General features: G+C 43.1%; 3 protein-coding genes and 1 non-coding gene across 6 annotated transcripts; 2 read left to right on the forward strand and 2 right to left on the reverse strand.

Annotated features, from left to right (window-relative positions):
* On the reverse strand, nt 1–4,162 carry LOC100278190 (uncharacterized). Its single transcript, NM_001151547.2, has 3 exons — nt 3,726–4,162; nt 439–510; nt 1–354 (listed from the first exon to the last, which is right to left on the reverse strand). Exons 1-3 carry the CDS (start codon nt 3,904–3,906, stop codon nt 41–43), a joined length of 567 nt encoding a protein of 188 aa, NP_001145019.2. The 5' UTR covers nt 3,907–4,162; the 3' UTR covers nt 1–40.
* On the forward strand, nt 551–7,549 carry LOC103651386 (uncharacterized protein At4g18257). The gene is made up of 3 exons (XM_008677023.4): nt 551–4,761; nt 5,620–5,934; nt 7,167–7,549. Exons 1-3 carry the CDS (start codon nt 4,430–4,432, stop codon nt 7,342–7,344), a joined length of 825 nt encoding a protein of 274 aa, XP_008675245.1. The 5' UTR covers nt 551–4,429; the 3' UTR covers nt 7,345–7,549.
* A 506-nt stretch (nt 7,550–8,055) lies between these two features.
* On the reverse strand, nt 8,056–12,256 carry LOC100285256 (HMG1/2-like protein). 3 transcript variants are annotated; one of them, NM_001158150.2, is made up of 5 exons: nt 11,923–12,256; nt 9,599–9,656; nt 9,484–9,528; nt 8,450–8,530; nt 8,056–8,350 (listed from the first exon to the last, which is right to left on the reverse strand). In NM_001158150.2, the coding sequence occupies exons 1-5, from the start codon at nt 12,075–12,077 to the stop codon at nt 8,342–8,344; spliced, it is 348 nt and encodes a 115-aa protein (NP_001151622.1). In that variant the 5' UTR covers nt 12,078–12,256; the 3' UTR covers nt 8,056–8,341. The 3 variants fall into 3 exon arrangements, 1 of the variants encoding a protein (NP_001151622.1); XR_004856953.1 differs by having other exon boundaries at nt 8,075–8,350; nt 8,450–8,553; nt 11,923–12,218; XR_563508.4 differs by having other exon boundaries at nt 8,075–8,350; nt 8,450–9,528; nt 11,923–12,218.
* Nucleotides 12,257–12,401: 145 nt separating this feature from the next.
* Nucleotides 12,402–12,550, forward strand: LOC111591272 (U4 spliceosomal RNA). Its single transcript, XR_004857488.1, has one exon. It is a non-coding gene; the product is annotated as a U4 spliceosomal RNA (small nuclear RNA).
* Nucleotides 12,551–12,815: the final 265 nt, after the last annotated feature.

Raw genomic sequence — 12,815 nt, forward strand, 5'->3', positions numbered from 1 at the left:
GTGGAGATAGCTAGTTAAATAGCATGCAGCATCTTGGTGGTCATGGGAAGAGCTGGATATACCCAGTGAGGACACCGATAGCTAGAATGGCGAGAGGCGGGACGAGCACGAACGCGCCAACGGTCGCGAAGAACACCGAGTCGTTCCGCCCGCTGACCTGGGTGAGCAGGGCCTGCCTCTTGATGTTCCTCCTCTGCGACACGGTGAGGGAGTTGAGCCTCTTCAGACCTTCCTTCAGCCTCTTGCCCAGTGGGAGGGTGAACTCGTCGACCTTACCGTTGGCTAGCGCTGACAGCTGCTCGCGGATGGTAGCACGCCGACGCGGTTCTGGTGGAGGCATGCCGTTCTCCAGGCCTGACGATGAGCGCTTGTCGTGAGAGTTGGGTTCGATCACAGAGTATTTGTAACCTTGTGTGCAAGTGCAGTATGGATCTTTACCAGCCGCAGTGTCATCAGGTGTGGCGGACGTCAGTTGCTCCAGGAGGTCCAGCTGTGCACGGGCCGAAGAAGCTTCAGAACACAACATGGTAACATTAGCCACTTCATCCAGTGAATCAAAACGGCAGTTGGCATGCTTGAAACATCTGGCAGTAGTAGGTCGCAGGGCATTTCAAACACCTGTCACTTTCGCTGATGCGTTTTTGTTTCATCTCAAGTATTGCTTTGAATGGCCAATTCAGATTTGATGAGTACCACAATCTCTGCTCTTGGATTCACATTATTGTTTTTTTTCCCAGTACATCGTCAATAGCAAAATCTCACATGCTTGAACCAAACATAAACTAGCGAGGTGCCCCTCACGGGTACCTAGGCTTTTTAATGTAGGCATTAGATTTTTTTTACATATTATTTTTAAAATTACTTATTTCTTTGACTTTAATTGTTTTCTCTTGATGTTTCCCAAATACAACTATGTGCATAAACTCTATATACCATCAGACATTTTTTTTTGCTGAAAGATTTTTCTTGTTTTGTTTTATTTCACTCATATCTAGTGCCCAGTGCCATTTTAAAAACCCGTCTTAAAATTAACATATCTTATAAATATGTCTTATAATATTATTAATTGAATATATTCTAATTGAAATAAACTCCATGTAACAACGTGTAAGTTAAAATTAGCTATCCTGACTTTTTAATATATTAATTGTCATTTACATGATGAATTATTTTTTATATTGATGTTAGTGGGTATGGGAAACCCATTGGGTACCCGAACCCTGCATTGGCATGGGTTTCGATAAAATTTTGTACTTATCATGGGTATGGATTTTTTTAGCGAGTGTATTTTTTCTTTGTGAGTATGAGTTTGGGCAAGTAATACCCGGCAGATTTTTACCCATTGTCATCTCTAGATCAATTGTGTCGCCTTTTTCTCCAATGTCTAACTATTTGAAAACACTTATCTAGATTGGATCCCCTTCCTAGCTAGGTCATATTTGTCGAGTCAACTCCAACGACTAATTTGGGGTTAGTGTCTATAAATACCACTCCCTAATTAGAGAATGGTCCCAAAGTTTGGGAGCATGCTTTTGTAGCATTAGAGAGCTTGAGAAGCCTAGTGAGAGTTGTCCCATTCTTGAGCAAGTCAAAGATCCTTGGTTTGAGAGAATGGTCCCAAAGAACCCTATTTTTAAATGGATTTCTATTTTCCCAAGAAAATTAGTTTGTTTTTTCTTAGAAAAATAAAAATCCTTTAGAAAAATACAGTTCTCAAACTAGCCCTTAACTTTGCTCCTATGTGACAAAGTATCACCGACAAGTATCTAAAGGTGTGGGCTGCTGTGGTGATTCTGATAAGAAGAATTAGTTTTTTTCACTGAAAGAGGAGAGAAGACTCCTTAGGCCTTGTTCATTTCAATAGGGATTGCAGTGGATTGAGGTGGATTAAATCCACTCCTATTTAAATTTGAGTAGGATGGATTTAATCCTCTCAAATCTCTCTCAATCTATCTCTAACTGAACAAGTCTTTAGGGTTGATTTGATAACAAGGGGATCACGGGGGGTTGGAGGGGATTGAGGGGGAAATTAGTTCCCCCTCAATTTCCTCCAACCCCTATGATCTTTGGTCACCAAATCAGCCCTTGTGGAAAGGCGAAAAGATGTTTTGGGTCTGACCAACAGCAGACATTGTTTGATCACTGACCGACTTCTAGAATGGAGAAGTAGGACACCTTATGGTTTGTCTTGCACTCATTGGGATTGCATATTCATACATGTGATTTCACTTATGCTACTCAGATGTGGTGATTTGTAATTGCATGAAGTATGCGAAAGTATTCATACACTCACAAGAAAGACATATTGGCCCAAGTTGCATCAATTTAGGTTGTATTCAGTGGTTAGCGTAAAATAGGAGACACGAAACTGTATACGAAATTGTATATGACATTATTCGCAGCGTAGAGTTTAAAATAAGAGATAAGACAGAGATCTGCTGGAGATGGCCTTAGAAAAGGCAAAAAGTTGAAAACATATTTGGGTGGTGTCAATTACGAGAAGTTTTGGTAGGGGTCAAAAGTTCTAACAACCCGGCCAGTCCATCACAAAACGGCCAGGGTCAAAACTGGCTAGATGGACACACCATATCGGCTAGATCGATTTCGTCTCCGTTGCGTTGTACTTCTAGTACAACTTTAATGTGATAATAGTGCTAAAAAAAATTAGTAGACATATTTGCTCTCTATGCACCGAAGCTCCTTTCATCTACCAAAGAATTGATTGATCAAATAATCTATAAGATACTAAACATTATTTTTTATGATTTTATCATAGTTTACATAGGCCTCTCTCATACCCTTAGTTATCTTAATCTAATTACTCTATTAAGAACCTAATATTGACACCTGGTTGCTACCACGACTTTACTCTCCTCACGCCTAGCGTCCACACAGCGCGCGTAAAAGATAGTGCAGAGTGAGCACTCAAACTCACGCCCTTTGCTCCATAAATTTAGAAGCTAACCACTAGACCATACATACTTTAGTGTTTAGAAATAAACAATAATTATATTTACAGTCTACACGTAGCTCTCCTGCCTCGTGGGAACACATGAGCACATACTATGTACTTTTATAAAGAGTAAAATACGGTAGCAGTTCTCAAACTTGACACACTTTATCACTTGAATCACCGAACTCAGAAAACCATTAAAACGGGTCCTCTAACTTAGCCGGTTCATATAAAATCGTACAAAACCATGTTTACTGGAACCAGATGCCGACGTTCTATGCCATGTTATTTAACACACTAATCAAATTTTAGAGTCCCAATTGACACATTATGTTAAGCCAAATGACACATTATGTTAAGTTTTGAGATCCAAGTAACACAACATCATGTAAGTGACATATCCTTTCATTTATTATGAAAAGAATTTGGATATACCAAAGAAACGAAAAACTAGCCATTGAGTGGGAACGAAAAAAGACGGACGGGAGATAGACTGTTAAGAAAAAATAAGGAAAAACGGGAAAGCAAAGAAAAACCGGGAAAAAGGTCACGAAAGGGGAAAAGGGAAAAAGGTTAAAACGGTCACGAAAAGGGATTTGGAGAAAAGATTTACAACTTTTTAAGAACACTGTCGTCACGTTATAGAGCTTATGAAAGTCCACGTCGATCATGGAAACACTTTTATCAAGTGTAAACTAACATGTTATCTTTTGTGCAGACCATGCTAAGCAGTAAGCACGGAATCAAACGACAAGCTGAGTGCAAGAAGTACCTGCAACACTGGGTTCCTGTGTAGCGCCTTCCTGCCGCGCGGTCGCCCTGCAGCAACCGAGTGCCCTCTGCGCGGGGGCGACGGAGGCCTTGAGGGGGACCCTGCCGTTCTTCACCCCCGCCGCCGCGGCGTCCAAGGCATGGAGCCTCGTGGCGGAGGAAGGCGGGAAGCTGCACGCCATGGAGTTGATGGATCGACGCGCTGATGGCGCGAGCGCAGGTTGCCACGAAGGTAGGTAAGGATACAGAGCAACAACCGAAGAACGCCGAAGAGAGTAGGGAGAGTATTTAGTTCCTCGTGTGCTATATCAAATCAATTCCCCATTTTCTAGCGTCAACGGTGGCGCCGCCTGTCTCCGCCACAGAAAATACCGTGACCGGCGAGCGGAGAGTTGGCGCGGCCGCGGCGCACCACATGTTCGACCTTCCTTGGGATCTAGCGGACGGCGGGGCCACAAAATATTTCTTTTCTGGAACGACCACCGGCCTTCTCGATTGGACGCCGCGTCGCGTGGGCCTAAAATCAACAGAAAAGGGAGCGGCCCAACTAATATTTGGTCGCCGCTCGCTCGCTCGCTCTAGGACGTCGGAAGCCACCAGCCCAGCCCATACCGACTTTTCTTCTCCCCCCTTCCCCCCCCCCCCCCCCCCCCCCCACCGGCGAGCCGACGAACCCACCCTCGTGGCACGTACGGCACCGCCGCGATGTCGTTGCCGGCAGCGACCGCGCCGTCCTCTTCGGGGGCGACGCAGCCCACGGAGCAGCAGGGAGGCTCGAGGGAGCGGCGGGTGGAGTCGCTGGGATGGCTGACGGAGTCGGCGGTGATGCCGAAGAAGCACAAGGCCATCGAGGGGGTCGGCGCCGCTTCGATCCTCGACCTCAAGGCCCAGCTCTACCGCACCCAGGAGGAGGCCCGAAACCCCACAGCCCCCGGCGCCGCTGCTTCCGGCGGGGAGTTCCGCCGCGCAAAGATACGCTCCGCACCCACCGACCCTCTCGGGGCCAAGAACTCCGGCGTTGAATCCCGGGCCCACAAGTACGTTTCGTGTATAGATTTGCAGTCAGTTTGGTGCAGATGTTGTATGACTATTTGATTGCAGTTTTGTGTGGAATTGATTGACCTGTGGCGATCCCTTTTTAGGATTTAGATGCCCTAGATGGTTAATATGAGAGCTTTGGTAAAGAAAATGGGGAACAGATAGCCCCTTTTACGATAAAAACATATCCCAAATTTATTTGGTTGCATTTTAATGTTTTGGTTTACGAAAGATTTTTTTATGTAGCATATAGAAAACTAAGAAAAGAAGCATTTCGTCATCATTGTTATATGCTTGTTACTTTGTAAATTCGTGTACTCCAATAGGATGGTCGAGCACTAATTGACCTTGATCACTCTGCAACTTGATGATTTCAGGGAATGTGATTCACATTGTTTATTGAATTGGAAGTGAACACTTTTTAAGCATTTTCTTAGTAATTACCAACTCAAAACAAAACAATGTAGCTGTTGTTAGCTATGTCATATAACTTTGGGTTTATCCAAACCACAGTCCAGTTTTCTCTTGCAGTTTAGAATTTAAATAAACTAACAAAAGATAGAATGAAATATATTTTTATATGAAAAGTAATATGGTGTTGTTCTCTTTCTCCGTGCAGTTAACTGCTACCCTGGCCACAATTTTCTATTACTTTGCAGTTTAAGTATTTCCATTCGAATTAGTCCTATTTTTTTATTCTTTATACTGCATTTCCAGCTGCCAAGGTTTCAATGCAAGTAAGCAACTGTCTTCTGTTTTCAGCCTCATGTAGCCATAAGTCCTTTTTTCTCATGCTGTTGAGTTTTGAGTATTGACCAGAACTAAATGCCTCCTCTACCGTTGCGCTTTGTGCACAGGGATAAGCTGGAGCTTAAAGCCGTGAAAGACGGTTCTGCAAGCTATGCTGCTCTAGAAAAGAAAGCAGAGTTGTATGAAAAATTATACAGAGGCGAGCTACCTGACGAAGAAGACAAAGAGAAATACTGTGTGGATTTCTTCCAAAAAAGTTCCGATCGTATCTATGAGCCTCAGATGCCAGAGATTAGCCACAGAGCCACTGATGCTGCAGAGCCGGTAAATGATCATGAAGATTCTATGCCTAATGCGAAACCGTTGGGGCTTGGCCGAGCAGGCACTACAATCGACAGAGATGAGCACAAGCGCTTTGTGAGGTACTGTTTTCTATGGGCACTCTCTGCGGTCTGCGCGGACACTCTTATCAAGTTATGTTGCATTAAGCACTTCTATTTTTCCCTTATTATTTTGTAGATGTAAAAAACAAAATAATTTAGCTTTCTCTAGGACAGGTGAAGAATGAAATAAAAAATGGTACTATATTCCTAGCACTGAGCATTTAGTGCATAGGCAAAAAAATGAATATGAATTGAGCTTTCATCATGACCTATTGAGATTTTAGGTGTTATGTTATTGTTTATGTGTTAGCCCATTGGGGCGCATGAAACGGAGCAGCCCCAGACTATGCCATGGCTAGCACATTTTTCATGCCATTGCATGGTGTTCTTAGTATTAAATTTGTTATTTAAAATAAGATAGATTGAGTTGGTTTCTTCATTTAGGGATTGGTTTCTTAAAAGTCGAGTCACCCTATCCATATGAAAATGGGATTGCAGTTAATCAAGAAATAGATCTAGACTTCATGTCTCCCTCTCTATCCATGTCCTTGTGGTGCAGCTGCTGGGGATTGGCATAGTTTCACTGCTTGGATTGAGGTCCATCTAAGTTATGCCCTTGGCATACTATCTTTTATGTCCAATCACTTCAGATATATATATTAGATACCTGATTTGAAATATCGAGCAAAAAATGAATAATATATAGTTTGGTACTTATATCAGTTTCAGACTATATTTGTGACATGGTGAGATCACTAAACAGTGAACTCCATTGCCACTAGTGAAGTAGTGATATCGGTATATCACTGAACCTCTTGACTTCAACGCATTTTCCCTCTCTTTGTAATATATTATTGATCTTTTGACTTCAACACCTTGATTTATCTTGGCAATATTGTGTGCCCACTTAAGCCTTCTTCGGTTGCACGTGAATTGAGGGGTTCAATAGGAAGAGATTTAAGGCATGTTTGGTGTGGCACCTAAGCCGCCACACCACGCCACACTTTTCAAGCCGCAGGGATTTGGCCGCCGCGGGTTAGGCGCGGTGTGGCGGTGTAGGCGCCACACCAAACATGCACTTAATCCCCTCCAATCCCCCTCAATCCAACTAGCCCTTACGAGTTTGTACTATGTCACAATGATGTGTTGAACCAAACATGCACTTAATCCCCTCCAATCCCCCTCAATCCAACTAGCCCTTAGGAGTTTGTACTATGTCACAATGATGTGTTGTGACCTTTTGATTGATTTGCATGATGGTACATCTGCAGGGAAGTTCATGAGGAAGTAACTGAGGCAAGGCAGAAGGCCTCAACAGTAAGATCTCGACGACAAGAGCAGGATGCTGCTCGTAGAGAGAAACTCAGGCAAGCTTACCTGAAGAAACGGTTGGAAAAGTTGATTGCTGAAAAACAGGCCTCTTCAGCCAGTGATGACCTACCCAGCTAGCTAGTATATGTGCTTGCATGTCCTTCCCAAGTAGCAGTCTAGCAGCTGTAATGGTCTGTTTTCATGCATTCTCATGGAACGCTTACTGTAAAGTCTCTTTTGACCCAGTACAGTCATATTCAAGATATAGCGTTTGCAAGTACTGCCGGTGTTGCAGAATATTGTTGTACACAAATCTAGATAATGCCACAATGATTTTACACTAGAACATCAGGCGTCCTTTGGATGCCCTGCAATTGTTCGAAGAAACTAAATTGTTCAACGCATAACAAACATGGTTCTATAACTACACAGTAATATTGAAGATCTAACCAAAACATTGGTACATAAATTCTATTGTATGTATTCTGAAACTTTGAAATAATAGGAAAATATCTCTCTTTCCAAGAATCAATATTATGTATCTGCTTCATTCCATCTTGACCATAGTGGATCACATAGGATGATTTAGGTCATGTTTTTGGTTCACGACTAACTACGATACTTTGTTTAAGATTAGTCGTCCGAATTGAAGAACTAATCTTAAAAAAAAAGAAAAGGTTGACAAAGTGTGATAGTCAACAAACCAAATAGGCCCTAATTCACACCCAAATTTCTGGATAAATGAATTCGATATATGAGTGTTCGGTATCAATATCTACAGTCTAAGTACTATACTTGACAGTAGGGATATCATTTGTTTTAGCTGTGATAATATATATATTTTTTTGCGTTGGAGGACATTATTATATACACAATCATACATACAACTCTATAATAAGCAATTTAACGAGCAGTTAGCACGAAACACAAATTATCTCCAGATGAAAAACACCGGGTAGAAGACTCGGTGTCATCAAAATGTGCAAGTCGACTACAAAAGATACATATCTGCGTGAGCTGACGGTTCCAACTAGTGGTATTTATAAATTCCACTAAAAATCACAGTTCTGTAATATACAGCTGATTGATTCATCCAGTTACAGTGAACCATCGGGAATTTGGAACAGACAAATGTTCAGCTTTCCTGCATGAGAATATGGAAGATGGTTATGCTTTCACCCATAAGAAAAACAGGGGCTGGGGAGGGAGGCTATCCAACAGGCGGGGCAAGTATAATATACACCTTTTTCTTGTTATATTCAATCATCGCCTTCTCAAATTCTGCACGTTTCTCAGTAGCTATATCATAATACTTGACCTTTTCCTGTGAAATGAATTAAGTGAAAACTATTGTTTCTATAAGTCAAATTTCATAATCATATAGAAGGCACAAGCGTGCAGTATTTACAATTTAAAGAATCCATAGTTTATCTTTATATTTGCAAAAATCCTACTGTTTTCGTGTTTCGAATCGTTTGCTACCATGCACAGTAAGAGTAGCTAGAATGGCCCGTGGGCACCAAACCAAGGTTGAGTGAAGATGTACTAGGGGTGAAGATGTTCCAAAACGGTTGAAACCATTCAAACATACATGCTAAGCAACCTAGCTGCCCAGTACCGACAGAGCAGCGTACACACCAAGTTAATTATGAGTATTGATCTGCTTTGATCAAACTGGTAAAACTGTCAGTGAACACCCCTAAAGCAGCTCATAAGTGGGGAGCTCAAATACTGGGACAGTAAGTAGCAACTATACACTTAATGTAACATACGAAATAATAGCAAATGTGCACTGATGTAGAATAATCCAAATGAACCAAAGCTACAGTACTCATAAACTTCATTTTGACTTTTTGAGCATGTAGGTCAGAAAAATTCATAGTTAACACAGCCATGCCAATTGTCCCTTCAAACTCTCTAAAGTATAAACTTGTGAAAGAACTTAAATAAGAAATGGGCCATGGGCCCAAGGGAAATCGCTTCCTCACCATTAGAATAAAAGGGTGGCAATAGCTCATGTTCTTTGAAGTTTGAACTGGACATTAACCAAATAAAGCATAATATAAAGACCTTCTGATCCCTATATATTGTTTCCCACATAAAATGGTTGATCAGGAAAAAAAAGAAGTATAGGCAAAACCCAAACTGCATATCCAGTGCACCGTGGTCAAATTTGCATCACCATTGTGGAATCAAGCAATTTACATCAGCAGGCAGCATAAGGTGGTAAATAACTAATGGAACACGACTATCAGGCTGCAAGGAGAAAATGCTGACCTCAAATGTCATTGTATTCCATTTTTCGCCACATGCCTTCCCTATCTGCAGGGCAAGGTATATTACTACAAGACTAAAGATTTGAAGGCTTAACATTCAAGTAATGAAAACTTACTTCCTGCATTGATTTTACACTTGGTTTTTCTTGCTTATAGATCTTGCGAAAATCCTCCCTTCAGCACAACAGAGTTTCATTATAGATTGGCGTATAACACAAAGCCAAATAACTGAAAGAGCTTTCACATTCGTGTTACAACTAAAAATATGGGAGAAACCTCAGGGAGTAATCAATATGTTAAATGACAGTGTGTCAATATGGTGGTTGCAGCATAAAGCATTTTATGTTAAATAAGATTTCGATAAGTAACAACACATGTTTTTTTTATAAACCCGTGTGAAGTCGACCTGGACTGTGAGTACGGTAAGATGATTACTTTGTTAAGTCAAATGTTCTTCACACGAGCGTCATATGAGAAGTTCAGCAATGACATTAACCGATCATCTCAACCCTAAATGAAACTGAAAGACAAAATCACATTGCACAAAAAGCACAAACGGGCAAATCTGAGCCTGGAAAGAGGAAAATTCAAATTGCTTCACCAACATAGTGTTTGGTTCCGGAGTAAGGTGGGACCTCCCAATTTATTCTGCTCAAATGCTTTCGCTCTCTAAAATCTCCCAGACGGCCGGAACCAAACACTCTCCAAATGATGCCTTCAACTTAATAAGATTGCTGACCGGCTTCCCAACTGGAAGGCTCGTCTGCTCAGTCTGGCTGGTAGGACAGCGTTAGTGAGGCATGTGTTTTCGGCAATTCCTGTTTATATCCTTATGGCCATGAGTGTTCCTAAATGGGTGATCAAGTCCATCGATAAACTCAGGAGGGGGTTTCTATGGAAAGGAAGGAAGAATGTTAACGGTGGAAGCTGTCTTGTTCCTTGGGAAATAGTTACCAAGCCCCTAAAATATGGCTGCCTTGGAGTTTCTAATTTACAATTCAAAGGTTGGGCTTTACAGGTGAAATGGTTATGGCTGCAAAAAACTGATCCGTCCAGACCATGGTAGGGAATGAATCTTCCTATTCAACAGCAAGTAAGACAGTTTTTTAATCTTTCGGTCTTTCATGTGGTCGGAGATGGGACAAGCACTCTCTTTTGGTTTGATAAATGGTTGAATGGGAAGGCTATCTTTGATATTGCACCAGAGGTTGTCTGTTTGGTGAACAGTAGAGTCAGCTCGACCCGGACGGTTGCTCAAGCTATGGACAACTGGCGTTGGGTTAGGGATATTGGGAGTCATCTTTCTATGGTTGGGCTGCAGCAGTATTTAAAATTATGGGATGAGATTGGACAGGTGACTCTTTCACAGGAGGCGGACAGGCTTGTTTGGAGACACACGGCTTCTAGGTAGTTTTCCTCAAAGTCCTGTTATAAAGCCTTCTTCTTCGGGTCCATTTCCTTTGAGCCTTGGAAACGATTGTGGAAGACTTGGGTCCCCCTAAATGCAAGTTTTTCCTTTGGTTGGCTTTAAGGAATAAATGTTGGACTACGGACAGACTCCTAAGGAGAGGGCTGCAATACCCGGTGTGTTGCCTCCTATGTGATCAGGAGCAGGAAACAATCCAACATATCCTCTGCACCTGCAGTTTTTCTAGGGATTTTTGGCATCTCATTTTGTCGTCCATCGGGCTTGGTAACCTCACTCCTATTGTTGCTGAACAGTCATTGCTGTGTGGTGGGAAAAGGTTTCTAAAAGAGTGCATAGGTACAAGAGGAAGGGTTTCAATAGTGTCATTATTCTTGGAGCTTGGTGCTTATGGCTCACTCGTAATAGGGCTGTTTTTGATGGAGTGAGCCCTTCCATTAGTTTGACTAAGAGGTTGTTTCTAGATAAATTGATCTGTTGGAATAAGGCGGGAGCGAAGCATTTAGACAGTTTGGGGATTATTGTCACTTTAAATAGGGTCTAGTAGGACCCTTCAGGCTCCCTCCCCCCCTTGTGGGGGTGCTGGAGTGGATGCTTGAGGGTTTGGTCTTGGTCTGTTTTTTCTTTCTTCTTTTTTTTCTACCCTCTGGGTGTTGTATTTCGGTCCACTTTGGACCTTTCCTCTCTTAATATAATGATGTGCAATGATGTGCAGCTCTCCTATGCGTTCGAGAGAAAAAAAACTTCAAGTAACCTAACCTCCCAGGATCCCAATTCCCAAATCAAAAGAAAGAAACTACAATGGTGAGCCCATTCAGCGGCTAGCAAACCAATACATACCACAGATACCAAGCAGTACCTTGCACCTAATACTAGCATACACTAGAATTCCCTGATAGGTAACTGGAACCCCTAACTAACCAATCGCTTAGCCGAGGCTAGAGCAGTAACACCCAGCAGACACGAAATCCGTAGCAGGCAAATTAACAGGGGAGGGAGCAGCAGAGAACACACATGAAGTAGAAGAAGGCGGTGGGTGGCTTCTTGGGTGCGCGGGGGTCGCCCTTCCCCGCCGGCTTGGGCCTCGGCTTCCGCTTGGTGCTGCTCGGCCTGGGAGCCATCGCCACCGTCTTGAGAGGCTTCGGCGACGTCTGCGACCTAGTCTTCATCTATGCGCGTGGGGGTCGGGGTTTACGCAAGGCTTGGAGCCCGAGGACTGTGGAGAGCGGCAGCCAGAGGAGAGGGAGCAGACACGCACAGGGTAGGGGGGAAGGGAAGACGATCTGGCCGCTGAGGCGCTGAGCATCCGCCTCTCGTGGGCCGGAAGTGTGACACACCAGCCCATGGTGCTAACTGGGCTTCCAACCGGCGCAAATAAACGGCTGCGTGGTCGATGCCTGATGGTTTGTGTGATTTTGTGCCACATCGACGGGTGATGACTGGGCGAGGAGGATTAAGCCATAAGTACAGGGGTCAGGTGGGAGTAGAGACTCATCTTTGCGCTTGGGGCAATGACGCAGCTTATGAGGTCATACCGAGGCGCGTCAATTGCTGGTTGAAAACTATTTCCAAACCCCCTCTTTGGCCCTCGGGCCACTGAGAATTTCTGGAAGGGTCCCTCCTTTTCGAAGGTGTGAGAACCCTACAATCTTAAACCAAAGTTAAAAATGATCAAGTTAAAATAGACAGGTCTACTATGGACATTGCGTCTTTCACCCACTCGGGTACAAAACATTGCGGCTGTTAGCTAGATACACTCTCTCTACCCCAGCCTCTATGGTTGCAGCTTGCAGGCACTTGATGAAGAGGAAGACCGTAGCTCAACTCATTTTCCCAATCGTCAACAGCAGCGCATGCTCGTTTGATACAGTTTATAGCTAGCGACTGACGTGGCAACAAGCTGTTAG

Source organism: Zea mays, chromosome 3, assembly GCF_902167145.1.
Source record: "Zea mays cultivar B73 chromosome 3, Zm-B73-REFERENCE-NAM-5.0, whole genome shotgun sequence".
Taxonomy (NCBI): domain Eukaryota; kingdom Viridiplantae; phylum Streptophyta; class Magnoliopsida; order Poales; family Poaceae; genus Zea; species Zea mays.